Source organism: Varroa jacobsoni, unplaced genomic scaffold (assembly GCF_002532875.2).
Source record: "Varroa jacobsoni isolate VJ856 unplaced genomic scaffold, vjacob_1.0 scaffold_1101, whole genome shotgun sequence".
Taxonomy (NCBI): domain Eukaryota; kingdom Metazoa; phylum Arthropoda; class Arachnida; order Mesostigmata; family Varroidae; genus Varroa; species Varroa jacobsoni.
The window spans coordinates 370,122-393,534 of NW_019214003.1; the positions used below are offsets into that span (position 1 = coordinate 370,122).

General features: G+C 42.3%; 1 protein-coding gene across 4 annotated transcripts in view; it reads left to right on the forward strand.

The window, feature by feature from the left end:
* LOC111266600 (uncharacterized) overlaps positions 1-23,413 on the forward strand; it is a 94,291-nt gene that overhangs the window by 41,721 nt on the left and 29,157 nt on the right. For 2 of the 4 annotated variants that reach the window (XM_022844210.2, XM_022844211.2), the window contains one exon: positions 7,874-11,602. The exons of the other annotated variants lie outside the window; for them this stretch is intronic. In XM_022844210.2, coding sequence (XP_022699945.1) covers positions 7,961-9,235 — 1,275 coding nt within the window. In that variant the 5' untranslated portion in view covers positions 7,874-7,960 and the 3' untranslated portion in view covers positions 9,236-11,602. Of the gene's footprint in view, positions 1-7,873; positions 11,603-23,413 lie in introns of those variants that run through there. 4 annotated transcript variants of the gene reach the window in all.

The following is a 23,413-nucleotide window of genomic DNA, read 5'->3' on the forward strand; positions in this document are numbered from 1 at the left end:
TCAGTAGGCGGAAAACCATAGTTCCTCGGACCATATGATTTTGGCTTATTTCCTTCCACATCAAAATATCTTTGGCTGATATGAACAATGTTGCTATGAAAAATGATAATTAGTTGCTAAGGATTTAATCCTATTTGATCTACTAAATAGAGCTCGTGATATTCGAACTCTTTCCTGATATATTGGGTATAAAGCAATACCCTAAGGGCGTCTGTTATGTCTATATTACTATCGTGTTCAATAGAATTTTCTAACTATCTCGGTAAAATTGTGAGTTTTTTCTTGAGTCGTCAGTGCTTGGCTGGAACGGCCACAAGAATATGTACCAGATATGTTTTCCAATCATTATTGGGGGTCAACCAGGCTCTGTATATGTTGATCTTCTTTCTGTACTATGTCAACAAATCGTAGAAAAAAATCGTGGTTGACTTCATTTTCTTTCGAAAGACTAACACTGTGTGGTTAACTGGGTCAGTGTATGGAAAGAAAGCTTGAAACTATCAAGGATCTTGTGTTCGATTTTGTGAAGTTATCGCCGAAATGTACTTACGTCTCCTTTACTTATTTAATTTTCAGCGTTTTTTTTTGTGCTTAAATTGATGTCGCTGCATTAAGTTTAGTACTTTTTAATAATGAGCTCGTTTCTGGCTATATCTGTCCTGATCTTTTGTAACTAACCTCATTACAACTGGTTCCAAGGGATAGCTTTACGCACAATGCACTACGTAGACGCAATTCTTTGCAGCTTTATGTAAATGTTTAGCTTGGTAAAATATGCAACAATAAAAATATATATATTGCTAATCGTTTGTCAAGCAAACAAATTGTTGAGATCTTTTATGAATCATTGATGCAGTTCTGGAGTATGGCAGTACAACAGGTAATAATATCGTTTGCCTCAATGGACACTTCGTCGTAGCCTCGTGCAGCTTCTGCACCACCGAAGCATTTCTGACAACCCCCAAACAGTAAACCATTACAGCGGCTGTCTCGTAGCAGACAATGCTGGAGATGGCGACAGAAGGGTGTAGTTTTATAGGTGTTCGTCGATACGTGCGCCGAGATGTCATAGCTAACAGATTCGACGTTGACATTCAAACGCCGGTTCAGTAAATAAGTTTTGTTGGCTATGTTGTCCGCTTAAGTCCTATTCAAACCTGTTGCTGGCATTGCCTCCATCGCAAGCGGCGTTTTGCAGCATACCGGCACCGCTTCCACAGTTACCTCCCCAAAACAAAAAGGGGACATACGCTGACAACTGTGGCGACCTTGGATCGACGGCAGCGCCAGCAACGACAACAACAGCCCCAGTCAAGTAAAGAGCTTTTACCGCCAGCAACAGCACCACTATCATCTGCCGTCGGCAGAAACTACAGTTGCCACGACGTCGCCTCGGCGCCAGTGGTCGACTCAACGGCAGGTTGGTCGGCAGCGCCCGTAATGTTATTGCTGCTGGTCCTTCTTCTGAAGTGCTGTTCCGCATATTCTTTCTAGCCATTAGCAAGATTCGTTGCCAACGCCTTTGTCTATTATGGGGATGCTGATGTCGTGGTGTTGAGCACGAGCGGGTGATGCAAGCCGTTGTGGCTGCTATAGTGACAGCCGTGATCGTCCGCTGCAGAGCAGACGAATTCCCACAAAAATGTGATAAGGCGAAGGAAATGGCTTTCTGATGGTATCCAGTGCTGGCGAGCCAATTGATGACACAGACAGAAATGAACGGATAGATAGCGATCGACAAGAAACAAAGAAAGATCAAAATGAAATAATAATACGAGTAACGACTTCGTTTACTGAGGCCACTGTTTTATGTCTACGTGTTTTTAACTATTTCTACTTTAATTCCCAGTGGTAATTCGTCGTGCAGTGAGAAGATTACTATCGGCTCATTTGCCAAACACGATACTGGACTGACTTCATGATCAATTTCTACTACAAATGTCTCACGTCTTCATCTGCGGCTTCCTTACGACGAGTTGTATGTTCGTGTGGGAGCCTTCTTGCCTCTCTAGGCACAGTGCGATAGTAATATGAATTTTTATTCAGTTAACCTATATTCAAGCGAAAGCTGTGTGTGTGTTAACGATTAGATTGCAAAGCAGTATGTATCTATAGTGATCGTTAACTCACAGTTATTACCTTAAGTAAGTTAGGTGGAAATTATTGGAAGACGGTACATGAGTCGCAAATGAACCAGCGTCAGTCGGACAATTCAATCTAACGCACAGTATGATGCCTGCGTAATTAGGTGGCTTCACTAACCTGGAGTGATAAGTAAGAAGTAACGTAACTTCTTATGAAAAAAAGTACATTCGACAAGACTGACTGAGATGTTCAATTAAATAAGAAAGACAGCGATTTATCGAGAACTACTATGACCTGTCGTATTGACTAAGAAATCACCAAGATATATTACTGAGTTACCGTTCTTGTTAAGTGTGTTTGGACTAACGATGTATTAGGGTGTCAGAGGATCAATTAGGATTCGTATCTATCTACGTATCTTGTCCGAGTCGAAATCATAATGTCAGCTTATTGTACAAGATTGTCTCGAACAATAGTCGTATGGCTGGCTTCGGGCAGTTAGAAGCGATTGTCTGAGGGACAAAATCAGCTAACGTTATGTCCATATATTGATACTATACAAATAAATATTCAGAATCACTAACATCAAGGGCTCATCTGCACTAGAACGCCTGGCTTTTGCTGGAGGTACCTGGACTTTCTCCAGTAACGTCATGCTGTTACCATTTGCCAACTCGGAAACAGGAACCGGTGATGGCATTTCTTTGAATACATTGTCGATATACACTGAATATACACATGATGCGCTATCATAAAGCAATGACCGAAACGATTTTCAATAGACGAGAGTTACAGAACATGTTAATAAATTAACTCTTCGAACAAACAAACGACCGCGACCTTCTAAGCGCCTTTACTGTGCTGCAACCTTTACTGTATCTGCCCATATAGCCTGAGTTGTCGCTATGGCAATAAACATACCTGACAAAATAATTTTCATCTTATTTTGCCTAGCTTGCTCCATATCATACTTTATGATCACATATCGTTAACCTTGCCATACGTGCTCATAAAGCAGAAACCCTTGCTTAATATCGAATCGAAATGTTTCAGCTCTGAACATACTTTCAAAGTCTACGAGACCCATACATTACAGACCACAGGTGGCGCAGCCGTAATCGGCACACACCTTCCTAATGATATTTATCGGGAATACGTTGATCTTTTCTATCACTGTATCTCTCTTTGAGTTCAATTATGATTACGGGGTCACGCAGTCCGCAATATTCTTGCCTGGTTGCGTAATTGCCTTGCTCATTCGGGATAAAAAGAGTTGGGCAGGCTTGAAGTTCTAAGCTTTTTGACCTTCGTTTGGACGTTCAGTACTCTCACTACATGTATACCTATATGTATACCATACATAGATGTCACTTTTTTATTTAGCATTGAGCCATGAGTCTCAAGACTGCGTTATTATTGCTACTACGCTATGGCCGATGTTGCGTATTTTACGTGGCTGCTAGACTGCTGCTGCTGCTGCTGCTGCTGTCGTTGATATCGCCAATGACTTTTTAGAGACCAAATCAGCCCTGCCCGTCGGTTTCCGCAGCTCTGCTGTACCACACAGAACGCAGCAAACCCAGACTTTCGTCGCTGTTTTCGCGTCACTTCTGGCACTCACGCACATTTGCTTGAGCAGGATTCATTTGATCACTTGGGCTCAGGTCTTTTGCCTTCCAGACCTGGTAGCGTTCATTGTAAGACAGCGTCAATGGGGACGTAATGTCCGTTCAGCCATTCATTATGGGCAAGTAGCGATCACATATCAATCAAAAGCATTCTAGCACTGTGTTTCTTACAGTGGTCATAATTCTCCTTGCAGATCAGTACAAAAATTATAGGTGAGCTGTCATTATACCGTTATAAGCATTATTCACGCGACCCTTTATACGCACGCGTGCACACGTATGCACGCAAGTGGAGAATAGTAAATCCAACCAAACGTGCCAAGCTCACTTAAGCCTATGGCTTTTTTCGTCTATTAAGCCTTTTATTCCTGCATTGGCACTCCCTGGATGACTTTCTCGTTGGTCCCGGCACACAAGCGTTATTCTATGGGCAGCTTCGATCTTCACGCCGAAACGAAGCTAAATGAACGATGGTGGTTACAACCGCAGCAACACATGCAGCGGGTAACGATCAAGCGGTATTGTGTAGAACTGAAGACCTTCTACTTGATCGACTGCACTATCATTTCCTCTTCTTCTTCGGGCTTGCTGTCAAATATGGCGAGAAACGCTTCTAGTAAAAACAGCCCCAGTCGCCTTCCCGCGTACATTAGCAGCATATGTTCATCCCCACACGCCATACCTTCCACGAGATTAGCGGCATGACATTGCTGTCATGGTCTACGATAGGATACATGGCACCCACTAGCATAGATGACCAGGTCGCGATTTCCATACAACAGCCAACGTGTGGCAGGATTGATTGTGACGTTGTCAAATTCGACAGTAACTAGCGACTAGCGGTTCTGATGATCTGTCCTAAGCAAACGGCAACTATTGGTATCAATGATGACGGTCACGTCGCTGACTGATAGCTTTCCACCGTACTGATTTCTGTTGTCTGACGAACGCTCTGAATAGACACTGAAATCGATGCGATATGCAGTCGGTTCATGTATATGGCATGCCTTGCCATCATGATCTCATGCTACCAACCAATAATACACGGTACGTATTTCAAAATCGTTGACGTAACTATACTTTAGTAGATCACCAACACTGTCCGGCGCCGTAAAGGAGCAGATAATAGAAGTCAATTGTAGAGAGATTTGATGTATATACAACGCAAAATGAACTCTAAATAAACCAATAGTAATCAAGCCTATACACCGTCGAAGAGTCCTTCTTAAGGAAGGCGTCCCTTCTATGTTCTAAACATATCGATCGATGCATATAGGCTTAAATATAGGTTTAACGATCCAGCCCACTTTATACGGTCGTTCATATTTTGGCGCAAGCTGGCCAACGATAGTCCTGCTAAGGCAAACAATTGGCCTGTTAGACAAGGACTGAATTCGTTGCGTATTACGCCACATTTCGTAACTTTCTACGCAGTCACCGACTGCAACAATTAGGAGTGCGCGCGTAAATACTCATTATAGGTACGCGGTTTGATCTTACAACGAGTAGGATAGTAGGGATGAATTAGTTTGACCGTGCCATAGATAATTGCATGTATATATATTATATTGGCGTCATCAGATTTTTTCAGATGAACGATAGCTTGCCTTTCAAGATTGCTCTTGATCAACTATCACTGCTGGCACCAAACAAAAGCCTATCGAATAAGACTACTTTGAAAATTATGAGATAACTTAAATTCAACAAACGATAGTGCAGAGGACTTATGCACTACATTTACTACTACTCAATCAGAAGAGTGGCCAGCTAGACATCGAAATCCGGCGACAGTTACGTTTAGAGAGACCATATGCTAAGTTTATGTATAAAATTGGTGATAAATCCTGCAAATACATCCTGACACTGATGCACAGTAGGTTTTTAGAGAGCGGAATCACACACGGCGAGTAAATCGATGTATAAGTGGAGATTTTGCCCTTTTATTTTATAAAGCTATAGAATAAACCTGAGGTAACTTGCCGGCAAAAACAAAAAAAGCATTGCCCGATCTAGCTTGATCTAGGTCTGCTCCCCAAAAACCGATTCATTTACAAACAACTGGACGCTCGGCGCTAGCTGCATCTTCTTTTCCCAATTAGTACGCGTTCGTAAAAAAGCAACAATGTTCGCTCAATCCAAGGAGCCAGCATTTCTTTTATTTAGATTTATTGTATTAATTTACAAGCATATATAGCACTTAATTAGGCGATATTTGCTCGAGTCGGAGTGTTTCAATTACTAAACTGTCGTATGTTATCGTTATTTACGGCTGGTAATCAGTTATCAATATTTCAAATACGGCTTCTTCGGTGGGTGCCAATAGGCCATTTTAAACAGGCACCAGGGCCAAATCTTCACCAGACGCCTACATTGTGCGTTCGCCATGTGTGCGTGTGTGCAGAAACTGTAGATTTCATCTACGTGTTCCCGATCCACACACGTACGCACATGTCTGTGGCTACCGAGCTGTACGTCATTGCGTGTGGCGACATCTTCGATCGGCGTTGTAATCATCATAGTGACGTATTTTGCTTTGTCCGTACAATAGTAGAACATTATATCGACATTAACAAATACGTCTCTAATGGTGCGGTTTTTATCACAAATGCTCGGCTTGACAGCAGCGGATACCTGGGCGAGGGAGATTTGTTAACGGCCTGATTCAGCGTTGGCTCATTTTGCGCGGCCCAGGTTTTGATGTACATCTATAACATTATGATATCTACCGACGTCACTGAGACTAATGGTTGGCCGTCGTTGATGATTTAGATAGCAACAAATGAAAAAGGCGCTATTGCTATGACTAGCGGAGTGAAAAAAGGCCAAGAAAAGCCGACCGCAACTTGCTAATCGTCGACATATAATACACACGTACTACAGTTGTTGTGCAATATGCTTATGTTCTGACGTGTCTCGGTCACTGCAAGCGTTACTACTGCCAACAGCGTCGGCGGCGTTCGGTAGATGTCGATCGATAGTGACGAGAATCCATGGAAACGGGCGAACCGTTTGTAGCAAGCAACTGCAGAAACGCTATGAAAGTGCAGCGGTAGTAGTTTGACGCTCCATTCGGACAAAAGCAAATAAAAAAAACAGCACTAGAAGAACATTGCGAACGTAGATACAGGACAAGTTGATGGTATAGTTTCACCACTAGTAACAACCCTGAAACTTTTTCTCGGGGCATTTCAACGACGAAACGTTTCGAGGGGGCACCGTCTGAACGAACCGCAAAGTACCAATTAATGATAATGCGAATTTGTGTCAGACGTGATACGCGACGTCCTCACGCGGACAAACAACTACCGATCAATATTTCTAAGATTACTTAAGTAGAACTCGGCATTGTACTTCTCTCCGCACAATGTAACGGTTCGTAGATGAATGAATTTGGTCTAAAGGTGATGAACTATCATTGAATCATCAGTGTGAATCTGCCGGTGAGTCCTCTACGCAATGGTCCAATCAATGGCGACAGTCATCGCAGGATAGTCTATGTCGATATTGTATGTATAACTAAATGGATGCATAGATACTCGTATAAGCGTTGTGAAGTGAAATAGCTGATTTTCATTAGTCCACCAACGCTGTGACTAAACTAATTGCCGGCCAGTTAAAACGGCCCCTCAAAACTCGCTGCCCTCATATCTGGGTACTTGAAAATTTCTTCTAGCATAATGCCCCATTATTAATGGCTATCGTACAATGAGTTTCGGGAGTCCTTAAGCGAATGAAAACAAATGTTCCCGATGAAGGAATATCATTGATTTATTTATAAAGGTAAAGTTCAATGAAATGTAATGTTGCCAATCGGATCCTCTTACGCAGGTCATTAAGTCCTATTCACAGGCATTGCAACAATTGATCGAGATAGCCTGATTACTTCACTGAACGCAGCTCATGGCGTCGCCAACTAACATTATATATTATATAGTTTTACACACGATTCCTACATGATAATGAGAACTATGTGGCGGTTATAGGGGTCCGATACGACGTCTATGGAACATATATATTCTATTCTACCCATATTTACAGTTCTGCCAAAATTAGCTCTTTACGTGGTTCCCAGCTTTCGTATTCGTGCGATTTATTTGGTGTGATTGACTAATTGGCATTTATTATGTTCTGGGTACTATTTGGTTGATCTGCCCTTTCAGATTTGAAAGCTGCCAACTTGTCCGTGATCGATTATAATCTAACTCAACGCTGGAGCATCGTCACACCTCGTTGTCCTCAACGTCAACATGCGACAATTACAATGGTGCTACGATACATCATTAAACCTGCAAGCGCTGTTGTTAGCTCTGTTAACTATAGGAATGGCTCTATGTAGCAGTCCGGTGGCAGCCAGCCAAATCAAAATTCTACCTTACGGTAAGGTCAGGCCTACGTATCGGGTACAATGTTCATCAGAGATACCGAACGACGCAGCTTCTGAACAGCTAAGCAATATGACAGTCGTTTGGCGAGACGCTGAGGGGCATGCGATCGGCGAAAGTCCGGTGATCTTCGCACCCGACGAGCCATCGATCAGCGCTGAAATGACTGTACAATACGCGGGTGCATCGGCACAATTTAGTTGCGCGTTCAAGCGGCCAGGAGGCAGTGCGCTGACGGGACTACAGTTCAGCGACATTTATGTGTACGCGCGATCGGAAAAATGCGAATCGGATCTGGCCTACTGTGACCCAGGGAAGCGCGTATGTCGGCAAGCAAAGTGCGTCTGCCAACAGGGTGAGCATCTGTTCGATGGAGCCCAATGCGTGCCTGGCTACACGGAACCGCTGCCTTGTCCGGCGGTCTCACTTAAAGACGGCGACCAATGCACCGGGGCTCTCCGTAAGATTGCCAAGCGTAAACCATATACGCAATGTAGGCAACGCAAAAATCGAACTCTACTTGAACGAGTTAAGCTTCTCGTGCCGACGATTCGTCCGAGAACCGAGGATTTCAGCCACTGTCCCTGCAAGGGCGCTACGGCCGGCAACATCATTGAAATCAACGGTATTGAATATTGTCAAGATGTCGAACAGGTCATGTGTTGCGTACCCTTGTCACTGCTGACGGACAGTCACGATTTCTCGTTTGTCTGGTTCACGCTCATCTCGATATCGATCTTCATAGGGCTCGTGTTAATCGCCGCCTTCGTTCTCATGGTATGCAAATCACGCCAGCAACTTCAGGCTCAACATAGAGCTCAGCTACGTGCCATCGCTCTTCAACAACAACATAACGACGAAGCCCATTTTACTATTTATGACCCGCGAGTGCATCGAACAGTTTCAGTTGCGTCGGATAAGCCGCCTTCATATCACGAAGTCGTTCGCCGGGAGGCGAGTACGCCACCTCCCGCTTATAATATGGCGGTCGCTAACCTAAACGGTATCTCGCCAATCGCGCCTGGGACCACAACGACCGCAGTTACAACAACTACACTCAATTCCGCTGAACCGGCGCCGCGGACGGGCTCAGTCCAACCTGTACAGCGATCCTCCGAAGCTAAATCCAGCCATGAATGAGTAATTACCCAGGGCGAAGGCCGAAGTAAATGAAGGCGGTTCTATTGGCCAAGCTGCTGATCGTTGATTATTTAAGCCCAGTTATTATCGTTATTTTTTTATGCTATTAGGTTAGTTATTAATGCATTGTTGATAACGTTGCTATGTATAGATATATAGTAATTAAATTTACTTATAGCGCGGATGCCACCAATAAAGGTAAACTTCAGAGCCGAAGTGATAATCGATTTAGATATGATCAGTGTTAGACGCCCGTGCGACATGTTGTGCACAGGCCATATTTAGTGCCACATTAGGCCGACAGTAATGTTGAACTAGAGCAAAAAAAAAGAACAAACTATTTGTTAAGATAAATATATAGCTGTAATATTTTCGAGTAGTATATGTGCAACAGGAGCGTCGTTAACGAGACGTCAGAATCCTATGCCATCAGAAACTCAAAATGAAAGTAAGTCGGTGTGTTAAAGTGCACCCGATACGGCGACTGCGGTCGACGTCCGCTATGGGCTTCCATTAGTTACGCATATGTTTGAAAACTTTCGACAAATTCATGCCAGAAGCACACGGCACGTTACTAACTTTCTGGAGTTGAACTCCAGAAGATGGCGGAGGCGGTAACGCGTGGTCCAGCGCTATTGTAAAGTTGAATGTTACACGAGTTAGCGGGCGCTGTCGCTCGTTGTTTCAGAAGACCGATTTGCGGAAGTGCAGAGCGTGGTCTATCAAGTTTTGGTAAGCAGGCGGATTTGATTATGTGCTTTGTTGCAGGTAGAGAGAAAAGATCAGGAATGCCAATGTTCGCCATTGAAGCTGAAAGTGGCAGCCTCTGAAACGCCACTGGAATTTGCAGCAGCGAGACGACGGATCATTAAATGGGGCGGGGAATGATATATCGTAATAGGGAAGACCACTGAGAAATGAACGCAGGCGTCAATATACTACCGACGACGAGACGTCGAATGTCACGTTTATTTACTCAGTTGATTATTCCGGAGATGTCTGAACTTTCTAGATTGGTCACACATCCAGACAGATACATACACTAATAAGAACCATTGGTATAACGTTGTGGCAGATGTTTGTGGCAGAACTCGTGTTCATTCTGCTTCTGCTGCTGTGAAGTTTACGTTACTACGATGGCGAGCAAAAACCAGATCGACGATATACATGCAAAGAACGAAGAAAATATCATCCTCTAATACGCCAAGATGCTCAGTGAGCGACTAAGTCAGTCGCTAAATCAGCAGATACGCGCGTTTGTGTTCTTTCGTTCGATGAAAAAGTGGACTTCTGCTCTACACTTGTTCGTTAAATAGGCGTCGCTACAAACGTCGAAGCGCTAAAGATGCAGTGAACAGCGACGGTAGAAGAACGTAGGGCGTAACGGCGCTCGCCATCACGATTGCAGAACGAAAAGAGACGCTGTAATATTGGATGTGATCCATCAACTAAACAACAATCTGTCTGCTTAAACAGGAAACAATTGCACAGTTTTAGATTTTTTTTCTTTATAAACAAATGGACACGTATCAAGGACGGCTAGCACGATAACTAGAACCAGAGGGAACGATTCTCCGCTCAGAGCCATATAGCACGTATGTCCGGGTGACTTATTGTTGTTTCATTGGGAAGGTTCGTAGCAATAACTCGATGATATGGAGTAACTACGATTTTCGCTGTGGAGTAATTTACGATTAGCCATTGTTGTCGTAGTGGAAGTAAGTTAATCGAAAACAGATCAGTTACGGATAAGTTAATGGGATGGATTTTTTTTTTTAGGGAAGCACCTCGAGAGCGTGTTGTTACCACTAGCCGCTCGGTCTACTCTAGCCGAGTCAATGAGCATTGTCCTTAATACTGTATCATATCTGTATTGTAAATACATAGAAAAATCATATAAGTTTCAGTCGACAAATGCGCCGACTAACCTACCAAACGGTTATCAAAGTAAAACGATCGCAAAGGCTGTTTCATCTTATGGTAGTTGGACCGTTGTCAAGGAGCTAGAGAAAATGAATTAAGATACCAACACCTCCATCCTACATAAATAGGACATTCGGTAGCTTATCTTGAACCAGCGCAGGCTTGGTGACTTTTTTCTAGTTCGGTATAGACCGTTTTTCCTACTTCTACGGACAAACGCGAAGCCCAATGTTGCCAGTTAATGTCACAGTACAAATAGCAAACAGGTGATATCAAGTCGAGGTCAATAGGACAGAGACCTTGCTACGTACGTATATCTTGCATTGCTGCAATATAACAAAGCGAAATTGAATATCTGTCTATTGCCCGCTGTTCTCATGTAACATATGTACATAGCAAAATAAAGTACGATACAAATCCTAATAAACTGTGATACAAATATAACGAGTTGGTGTTGTCGATTTTCTCGCGGCGTAATCATTTACATCGTTAACGTTTTCAGGAATATTTACAAGTACCTCAGAACTAAAGGTAGCGTTGTAACATGTCGCCACGAAGCGAGCCTATGCTCCATATGATACTTGTGAGAAACGTGTGTAATTTTGAGCGAAATACGTGTGACTCTCAAATTTGCAACGATGAACGTACCTTGATGTGAAATCATTCATATCTGAACTGACAGTACGTTAGGTCTTAGAAGTCTCCGTCCCTATTGCCGTATAGGGACGGAGTTAAGCAAATATCATTTCTGCTGATATTAATGATTTATCGTTATGATAAAGAATGAAAAGATAATAATTTAGGTGAATTGCAGAGACAGTAGTTAAAACGAGAGGTAGTAGCTCGAAGGCTACAAGACCGAGATTCTTGGTGGAGTGTTTTACCGAGAGCGTGGAGGGAATCGCGTTCGAGCCGAAGCTGCCGTTTCGTGACTTGAAACCTTCACGTTGAGGTACACGTAACGTTGAAGACAGCCTAGCGCCGCTTCAATCCGTTGCGTGCAAAACAGAATTGAGGGTAGTTCGAGACCCAGCTGTCCCACTGGAGAACACCGTCTTACGTGGGAAACTCTTACGCGCGGGGTAGACATGATAGTGAGGACCTGTATGCATTCACCCCGAAAAAAGCGCTTTCTATTGACAGAAATTAGGAAATTGTGCTAATATGACGTCTTCATTTACCGCCTCACTGGAACCTTTCCGCCCAACTTCAAAGCTCTCGCAGGGTTTACACGGACCTAATACATTGGCCTACAGCTGTAAAACGAAACTGTAGACGCGGTCACTCATTAAACCAAGCACTAGGTTTTCTTGTTCCTCACGCTGTGCAATGTTAGGCCTAAGCCAGGCGTCTTCCCTCAAATAGAACCCACATTTGAATGGAACAAAAGGCCCGTTTCGGTTCCAAAACCTGTGATGGTTCCCGCCATGGGGTTAAGAGACTTTGAGGCGGTGGATGCCAGGTGGACCCTCGTCTCAACGCAATAATCACTACGCTGAGTTTTATGACCATGTCTTGTCATAATAGAAGGACACGCGAATCGGCTCTGACATATGTGCACAGAGCATAAAGGTGGTGGCTCGGTATTGCTCACGTCTAATGTGCAAGGACCGAACGTTCACATGTCCGCGGTTACAAACGGGATCGGCTGCAACTAATAGTGATGTGTACGCGCAAGGATGAGCGCTCGTGTTTTTGGCGGGACCGCTTCATTACAGCGAACCGGTCAATCGACTTATTGTTATCACATAACTCAAATTCAGCGCCCTAGATACCGCGTGAGATAAACGTAGTTATCTTTATCGAAATAAACACGAGGGTCAGAGTAAGTGGCATGTTCAGGACATGTGCGTTTTTAACGCAATATGCTCATTACAGATCGTAAAAACATTTAGGTACTATATGAATTAATGGCTTAAAAGAATCAGCTGAGATTGTTTAAAAAATTGTTTACTCCTACATTTGGATAAAATGTTTTGTAGTGGACCAGGCTCGTTTTATGGGTTTCTTTGCCCGGATTATTCAGTTTCTTGAGAAACTTAGCTAATAGATGGATCAAATTCTCGTCAAAGATAATTCAGTTGTTGTTATTATTGGTATCTATATAGAATTACATTTATAAGCGCTACATAGGATTTTTTCACGGAAATATCGTTTTTGATCTTTCTAGTTTCCAATCTCGAAAAGGAAGACCCGTACACAAATAGCGGTTCAGCGAGGCAAGTATCATTAACTTCTCTTTTCATTTTTTTAACATATACCTGGTACGAGGTTACACAGAACCCTTGCAATCATTTCAGTTAGTATATGCTTACCGCTAAAAATCCTTAATGATAAAAAATAATTAATAAAAATTATTTTATAGCCCTTGCATTTCGAAAGAAAGTGCTTTTGAGCGCCCTTTGCTTTTATGTAACTATCTTGCTAGCTTAAATAGCATCCAGGTCGCCAAGATTTGGCCTTGTTTACCGGTCCGTTATTATTTCATACGCCTAGGTTTTGGACTATTAAGGCTATACGTTTCTACGTCTGCTCACACTTTTCTGAAATTGATCCAAGCTATAATAATAACAGTAAGCTCATATTCTACATCTAGGTTTCTAACATAGGACCAACACGAGAAAACGCTTGTTGCTAGCTAGTTATACAGATAGCAATAATAACTTTTGTTGTGTTTCTTCAATGACGTGAATAAGTTAAGGTTTTGTATCGAACCATACTTACTAATAATGTAACGTGATGAAGATAAATCATATCTGTGTATCCGCGCGCGGTACCGACTATAGAGCGATCAAATAGCTGAGACCGATTAAGGCTGCTTATTTTGAAATTTTAGGGCAAGAGGCGTCTGTCGACATTTTGTTACTTCTGAACGAGCCTAGATAAAAATCCGGCAAACCACGGCGCACAAGCCTTTATCCTATCACGAAAGAGGTTTATTCGTCCATGTAAGATTAACTTGTATGTAATCAATGTTCATTCTTATTACGTACGTATCTCATCATCGCGTTAGCCGGAAGACGTACGATGACATCCATAACATAATAGAAATATTTACCTATAAATAATTTAATAAATAAATATATATAAATAATTTACCTTATTTAAATAGAAACGTAGAGAATCAGTTAAACATAGAAACAAAAACAAAGACAGAAGGATCATCTATCAAGTCATAATTTTTCAAAAAAGAACATCTAAATTTCATCCAAGTAGCACTTTGGCTCAGCTCTTCTTATACAACTGCAAGTGTTTAAGCTGAGCGTAGGGTTCACTTGAGGTTGCTGGCAATCATTTTCTATGCATACCTCTTAGCTCACGGTAATATGGTAGGACAATACTCGATAAACAGTTTAGACATAAGGGCTAGGGAGATGTTCAGAAAATAGGAGAGCGTACCATAAAACCGCGTTAATATCCGGATCATTCTTTGAAAAGGTAAGGTACGTTGGCTTTGTTACTCCGACAGTTAACTGGCTGATTTTCATCAATCGCTGCATAACTGTCGTGGAAATAGACAAAATCAGCTTTTAAATCATTCAAATACTTTTCCTTGAACCAGTTATCACAGCATCATAACGACACAAAAACTTTTACCTAAATTTTAGGACAGAGCATTCACGTTCAAAAATCTAATCAATTCCTACTTCCCAAGTTTAAAGATCGAATTTTTACGTTCAAGGAAGTTGTTAGAAATCAAAAGAGCTTGTCTTAGCCAAATTTCAGGACAGGATTCTCTCTCTTCGCCAGCTTTCTGACCAAAAGTCCCATATGCAAGGAGAAGTTGGCAGAACCCAAAGGAGTTCCTCGTGGCCAATTTTCAGGGTAGAATTCTTACCTGCGAAAAAGACTTGTTAGAACCTGAAAGAATTATTCCGGGTCAACTTCTAGAGCACGTACAAAGAAAATTGTCGAAATTCGAAGGGGAATTCCCTGGTCAAGTTTAAAATAGAATTCCTACGTACAAAAAGGAATTATTAGAACTCAAAAGAGTAATTCCTAGTCAGGTTTGACGACAGAATTTTCACATACAAAAGAGTTGTTAGAACTCAAAGGGGTAACTGTTAGCTAAGCCCCAGGATAGAACTTCCGCACAGAAAAAGCAGTCGGTAGAACTATTTTTTCTATCCAAGTTTTAAGACAGAATTCCCACGTACAGAAATTATGAAACTTGAAAAAATGCAATGCCGGGCTAAGCTGCAAAGCCGAATTCCCATGTACAAAACGGAGTTGTTAAAATTCAAAGAAAGTTCTCTTGACAAAATTTTTAGTCAGGATTTTCGCCTACAGTAAGAAGTTGTTAGAATCCAAAAAGTTCCTTTCGGCAAACTTTCAGGACAGAATTTCCCCATATGAAAAGAAGCTGCAGGAACTCAAACGAGTTTCTCTTGCCGAGCTTCAGATCGTAATTCTGTAATTAAGTGCGTAAGTTGTTAGAACTTAAAGAAGACGAAACTATCACATGTAAAGAAGTTGTTCTAACTTAGAAAAATTTTTCCAGGCCAAGTTTCAGGACAGAATTTTTGCAACAAAAAATACTGTTAAGTACAGACTTTTGAAATATATATATATATATATATATATATATATATATATATATATATTAAGAACTAAATTTGGATGCTTTCATTTACCTTTAGCCGATCAGTAAATCTATTTTTATGGCAAGCTTGACTGCAAGATATTTAATGATTGATTGAAATCCTCCAGAAATCAAATAAACAGAAGTGCCACGAACCTGTAGCTGGCTTTATCCATATCGGGTTTAAGGAAAGCTCCAAAGCTCCGCTAAGGGTAATGTCATCTGCCTGTCGCCAATTCCTGATAACACTGATAGAACAGACTACGAAAAACATTGCCTTGGCAAGAAATCGCCTGAATCACGTTTTTTGAACCGTAGCATATCGTTATAATAATCGTCGTAACTAAGAGGCGAGTTATGACATCTAACAAAAAAAAAGTCGAGATCATAAGGTAAACATCAATTTTGCTCAAACACGAGGTGCTCATAGAGAAAAAGAAAATATCGTTTAATTCAATCATATTGTTTAACTTTTCCATTTAATTCGACTTATTACATATATAAGAGCAATTTAGAATAGAGCCAATAGTTCTCGCCTATACTTTGAGGTAAAAGTGCACTTAATAAAGATAAAAGGTTGAATTTAAATATAAAACTAACTTAATTTAGTGGATGCAGTTAAGATACACCATTAGAGTATTTGTTTATAATACGTACGTCAAATCAATGTAGCGCGTATTTGCAATGTCTGAGTCACCTGTGTAATTGCTAAATATGGGGGAGCTGGCGGTGGAAATTTTTCTTAAACTGGACCGTCTTATACACTTTTTCGTATCCTGGGTACGTGCTAATAATAAGATATTTAGTCACAATTATATAAAGAACCATACATTAATTGTGGAGCGGGTAGGTTTCTGGCTACGCATTGATGAAAAGGAACCTGTCTGTTCCGGTTAAGAGCTTCCATCCGGGAGAAATTCGTTACTAGTAATTGCCCCCATATCAGGCTGTTTAATTCACCTATGATGGTAATTTATCATGATTAATTCCAGGACTTGCTTAAAAACCCCACACCTTCACCTTCCCTCTTAAGGCCCAGTACACTGTAATATTACCTCGGATCCGTCGAAGAGGAGTTGCTGCAATTTCCCTTGGTTCATTTGTCAAATTTTCACATTCGGCTTTTCTCGAGTTCCTTCTTCTTCCTCACGATCTTCGCAAGAAAGGCCGTTTCGACAATTTACAATTTTTTTGATGCCCCTGTCCCTGATCACACTGAATCGCCGCAGCCCGCTTCAAAACTTGTATCTTCGACGGGGCTGCAATCAAAGATCGTGTGTTCAGTATTGTCGGTTTTACCTAAGTTGTATAGAATATATGTGGCATTTTGTGTTTTTCCGATTGTTTCCATATACGTCTGGAATTGTTCATTAATTGTAGGCGCTTAGGTTATCCCACATGACAGCTCGGTGTACTGCTTGTCGTACTACGTGCCTACGTCGGGTATTAGACTTCGGCTCCAGTATACAGAGCTACCGAATCTGACCTGGCTTGCTGACCATTGCTGCCGGAACGTCTAGGCTTTCATTGATAAACCATTTCACTTTTTTACATGCAAAAAGGTTTCATATAATTATTTTAGCTGAGACAAGAAAAGAATTCGTTACCATCGTTTTGTGGGGCTCTAGCCACCTTGACAGAAACTACTCTCTGTGCCGACAGGAGTACCGCCCCGTGTTTGTCCTTGCCCAACGCTATGTTCGCCCAGATGGAGAGACGTAGACTGTGACATATTTGTAGACACTGTTACCAACAAACGTCCAATCCTCTCCGATGCCTTACTAGCCCTAAGCATAAGCCTTGCTGGGTTCATGGCCCACTTCAGCTGCATATTTAATATGTGCCAAATTCGCCAGCCCCGCATTTAGAACTATCGACAGAGGCCTGGCTGAATGATTAACATTAATGAATGTTTTTCCAAGTCTGAGATTAATTCCTTCACTCCGCTTTTTGCCCCTCAAGTAAAAGACATCGCTTTTTTTCGCCCCTGTCCTGTGATGGTACTTTCTTACCCAGGCCTTTATCATATCCAAAGCATCGTTTGTCCTGCCTTTCAAAGCAGCTTCTGAGCACACAGTTACTAGTACTGCTCAATAATCGACACCATCAGTAAGATGGGGTATTTCTAGTATATCGTTATTCGCCAGGATCCATGGTAGAACTAAGTAAAAATCTCTGAGGGATTCCTGCGGGGATATGACGCTTTTCATGACTCGCCTCTAATTCCCAGTCGTCTAGGCGAAATGAGATCATCCACCTTAGATAGAAGGCTATTCCTTTTTATTTTAATACTGCTAGGATAGTTTCCCAGTTAGCATGTTAAGTACATTAAACAGGATTGGCATTCAACAGGTCTGTAAGTACAAAATTCCTCTTTTTGATGTCCTCCTTGTTTCTCTCCCAGTATGACCTTGCTGAGGACCCCCTAAATTGTCGTAAGGTGGATTTATTTTTTCGGAACTCGTATTAAAGGTTTAATAAGATTCCATTTATTTTTCTTTAGTTTGGAAATGGCAATGTTTTCCACAATTTTTGCCGCTGTATTCAACGGGCATACAATTCACTGGGCCGGTGGCCCAGTTTTATTCCCCGGCTTCACGGCGGTAACTCCGGCTCTTTTCGCTTTTCGGAAACCGCTTTTCTTTAAAAAGTCTGTCCGCCAGTTTCCTAAATAATTGTAGCCTGCTCGATTTTATTTGGTGTGATCCCCGGAACATTGCGCTCAGTGATATTTTCTTTAGTGTCTGCTTTCAGAAAGATGGGCGGTCACTTTACTGACTTTGTCAGCCCGCAGTTATCGGGCCCTCCTCCTCTGCTCGCTTATGACAATCGGGTATCGCTGATTCAAGTTGTCCCTCTCTGTTTCTTGAACCAATCCTTTCACTTAGCCACCTTCTTTTGCCTATAGAAAGTGCGAAGTTTTCTTGTATGATCATTTTAATTCTTGTTCCTGAACCCGGGTTTCTACTACTTAGTTCATCCCAGCGACGGTTGCTTAACAGCAGCCAATCCTAGTATGGTGATGAGCCCCTGGTGACATCCTCCTGTAGGTTGTTTGTCAGTATCCCTCTAATTTGGTATTCATCAGTTTCTTTGGACATTGCCTGTAGGATGCATCTGTCGAGCTCCGCATCAGCTGTGTCTTATTCGGGTTGCGCATTTACTATCAGTTTTTTGGGGTGGATGAAACTAGTTTACTCCCTGCTCATCGTCTCTGCAACCAATCTATATTGTATATGGTATCCTGCTCTGCAGTTGTTAAATTTATAAAAGACAGCTAGTTCTCCCATGCGATAGTGGCTATTCTGCCATCGCTTACGACCATTAGATCCTTTTCAGCCAACAATTCTTCGAGGCAGTGGCCCCTGTTAAGCATCTCTCTAATCGCCACTCGGTTGTTGCCGCATTGAAATGCCCTGTTACAGTGATTTTTCTGAAGACTTTTTACGATCACTTATACTTTGATTCAGTTCTTTGAGGGGACGTTCGAATTAATTTTCCCCTCGATTCGATGAGAAATGGCAGCTATACGCGAAAGCTACTGCATAAACTTCACATAAAGTTTAGGCGTGCTTAGTGCTTTTCATTTCGTCTCGTCTACCCTGTAATCCCTGTTTCTGCTTTACCATCTTCTTCCGGTCACTTAAGTGTCTGGCTACTGCTGTGTTTAGTTAAGCAGACAGAGGTCAGTGCTTAGCTTCTACACTGCTTCGCAGAGCATGTTGCGGGCCTCGCGGCATCTGTTTATGTTGAGTTGAAGGATCTTAGTCATATTTATCGGGCATTTTTTACCGTCTGACTGCTTCTCCAAGTAGTCCAATCGTTCTCATCCGATATCGCCGCTTTCGTTACGTTCTTCCTAATTTTGTTGCTTTTTTTTTCGCTCCTTATACCGACCGAGACACTCGTGTTTCTTGGCTGTTCACTGGTCGAAGATTAAACTGGCCTGCGTCCGTTTCATGTTGCCTGAGTCGCTTCCAGATTTCAGAGACATGTGGTTAAGCCCACCCGGTTTCCATCTGTGCCACACTCATAACACATAAGACAGTCCTCAACAATATGCCCAATTTCTCCACATTTCTAACTTCTTTTTCCATCTACCATAAGTTCCTTACACCTTACGGCTAGATGCTTCACTTTTTAGCATATATAGTACGTTGGGATTCGGATCCAGTTCTCAGGGGCGCATCTAGAGCGGGCTAGTTGTACTTTTTCCAAAGTTAGTAGATCTTTGACTTTCATTGGGGGAAGCTTGACCAATGAGGACCAAACGCCTTTCTCCCTTATCGGTCACGGCTCATCGACCTTCATCTCCGTGCCTTCTAAGGCGTTTATTATTTGTATTAAATCTTTTTCTGCTTGATTGGGATAGAAGAACAAGTCAGTATTTCCGCGGAGAGTCGTTCTAGTACAGTGTCTTTTTTTGTGCCCTACTTCGAATGGGGTCCGCGTAAGCTTTACCCCTCCCAGCGTCGTTCGTCTGATTCTGATATGTAAGGTCCCTTATACCTTGAAAATGTTCAATAAAGCGTTACATAAACAAAGACGACTTGATTTGCATGTCCTCTATGAAGTTAAAATATAAAACAATATAAGCTTAAATTTATTGTGCTGCCACTAAACCGCCCAACGCTGTGATTATTTCTGGCCAAGCAGGGTCAGATTAGCCAATTGCTATAAACCGAGAGCAAATACTGTTTCTGGACCAACGTGTTGCAAAAGACTGGCGACTACCAGTGCGCCTGTTACGTATCTGGATAAAGACACCTGTCAACAAACGTATGATAACTGCGATGTATGACAACAGTTGACAGCGGTCAATTGTTCCAGCAGTCAACCTTGGCCGTAAGCTGCGTAAAACTCGACACTGCGTTTTGATCGACCAGTTCTGTGCTTTGCAAGTAAGCTTTTACATGATATACTGTTATTAGATTATCTTGTTTGCCGTTTCCAGGGCAGGTATGCGTACTGAAACCATGGGCATTCATCTTTTCGGCAAGAAAAATTCGGCCAGGATTCATTGAAGGCATTACTTTCTGGTTACGATTTGGAAATTTATTATCTATTGAATCTTGTAGAGAAATATGGGAATTCGGTCTTAGTTTTAATGTTAACAGCTCGATAGAATCTGTTAACTAGCGTCACTGATAATGTATCTCACAAACGTTTCACCTTGTGAAAAGTACTCTTTGACTAAGTTTTTGTCACGAAGTCTAGCCCAGTAAACCCAGGTCAATTTCTGCTGGAACACACCGCAGTCCATCAAACGTCATTTAGTTCATAAAAGCATAAGATGAAAAACAACTACTACTACTACTACTACAGAACAAAAATCACAGGTAGTGAAAATTTTACGTCTAATAAAAACGGTGATCACTACGCTACTCCTACTTTTTGGGCTTTTCGTGGACACTTACGGGTGATTGCCTCTGTGGGCTATTCCACTAATCCTGTACTCTTGGTGTCCTATCTATTCTTCATTGTTACTACCGCCGCGGTCATGGACAGGTGTTGATAATATACGAAAGCTAACCCATTTAGGCGTGTGCGCACATTCATAGACATTTGAACATCTCGAAATGAATCACCGTCCAGTGGTCCCACACCAATTGCCATCTACAGACAGGAATCAGCCTGCTTGACCGTTCAGCCATGTCCGCCTGGCCTGAGGCGTGAGAAATTTTTAGGAGTCAGGGCTCTTAGGAACTACGGTGTGAGGTCTCCGTTGTAGACTTCTCTCTTCGCCTATAGAACTTTCTATCTCTTCCATTTATTCTGTCTCTCCAGATAAAGTAGTTTACGAATCGGTTGACTGAGACCGTCAAGTGAATCGGAATAACACTGAAACCAACGGAAATGGCTTAGGGGTAGGAGCTGCAGTGGCAAGTCGGCAGTAGTCCATTGCCAGTGGCTGTCCAGGCCTGAAATCGGACGAGACAAGCTGCAAGTATTCTGCCGCCACTACTGTTGCCGCCGCTATTGGAATAGCCGCCATTCCCATCCCGTCCCCTCCTCCCTCTCCAGTGCACGGAACGGGTTGCCCGACCGAAGGTCCACTTGCGTCCGGTGATATATATCCTCTAGAAGTGACACCCTGGGGCCCAGTTGCGTAGCCGGTACGCACAGAGTCCCATAGATACCAAGGCACATATATATACATAAAGACGCTCACATATACCATGACAGAAGCAAACGCAAGCGATTTATCAGGCATGGAGCGGGTCCAAGCGGGACTGGCTGGTTGACGGACAGTCCTTTCCACCCCTGCGAAATAGGGGTCGCTCTAAAGGGCTAACGCATTATTCGAGCCATGTGGCTTTAGGTTCTAGACTTCTTTCTCCATTCAGTAAGAGTAATCCCCAACTAACGGCGTTTTGGGGTGCCGCGTCAACCACTTACTTCCCATTTCTTTTTTCCTTTTATCTTTCAGTGTGAGACAAAACGACCCTTTTTACGACTTTCTCTCCTCCTCGTGGTATCTCGTCGAGCAGAATGACCGGTCAGGCCAGAAATCCCTTCGCTCCGTAAACTCTTTCTCCTTCTATATATATATACACTTTTTCTCTTCCATATTTTTTATAACGACGAACGAACAAGCTGCGCCGCGTGACAAAAACTTTTCGCAAAAGCCTCGCTCCTTCTGTCCTACTCTTTTTTATGCCGCTCTATCTTTTCTAGCGCGTACAACGTCACCATCTCGTTCCATCATATACACACACATAAATATATTTATTTCTCTGCTCCGGCCAAACGCGACTAACTGACTAGGTACTATTGCCGCTAGCTAGCCAGCCAGCCAGCCAGCCAGCCAATTTCGAAATGTTTCTCATTGTTTTTCTATCCGGCAGTGCACAACACCGAGTAGCAGCAAAACGTCGGTTTGCCTCGTCCCTTGCGGCCGACATAGTGAATTGGTACAAAGGGTGTGAAAAAGAGTAAAGATGTTTCTGACCTCGATTCAGTTATTTGCAGTTTCATCTTTCGTTATCTTCGCTTCTTCCTCTGCCTTTACACTCAGCTCGTTTGTTTTTTATTTTTTCTTTACGGCTAGAACCACGAACGGGCATCGCGAGCCTCCGTGAGTGAACCGAAAACAGTTCCAATGAAAGCCATTCTAGTAACGGCGAACCATATACCTTATACAGTGCAGTTACGCAAGAAACCAGATGTAGCAAGCTGTTGGTTTTCAGACGTTAAACTAGCCTTCTGTTATACGCGATTCGTGCCTCAACTCGAAATACACGTTTTCATACATTGAAATCAATAATACAAATGTAAAATACGGTAACATGGTATTGGTTAGTCCCATTGGTAGTAAACAAATCTAAGGGTCAAACAGAGTTATATATATATATATATAACGTACGTAATTTAGCACTGAATAAATAAATAAAGCTTGGGAGGAGCACTTAGGCGGAAGATATCATTCATCTCAATATTCCGAAGAACTTTACACAAATATCTAGCCCCTGTGATAGACCTGTACAGCCATTGCATAGCAACTCAACGAAGTCAATTACGTGCTAACCATATATTTTAATAAATAGCACTCCTGATCAGAATACGATAGCGTCGTAAATGGTTTGTGGTCTTTGGTGACTGACGCTTGATATAGACGCGCACCGTCTTACATTACAAAAGCTCCGACCTCCTAACTGTCCTATAAAATTTGG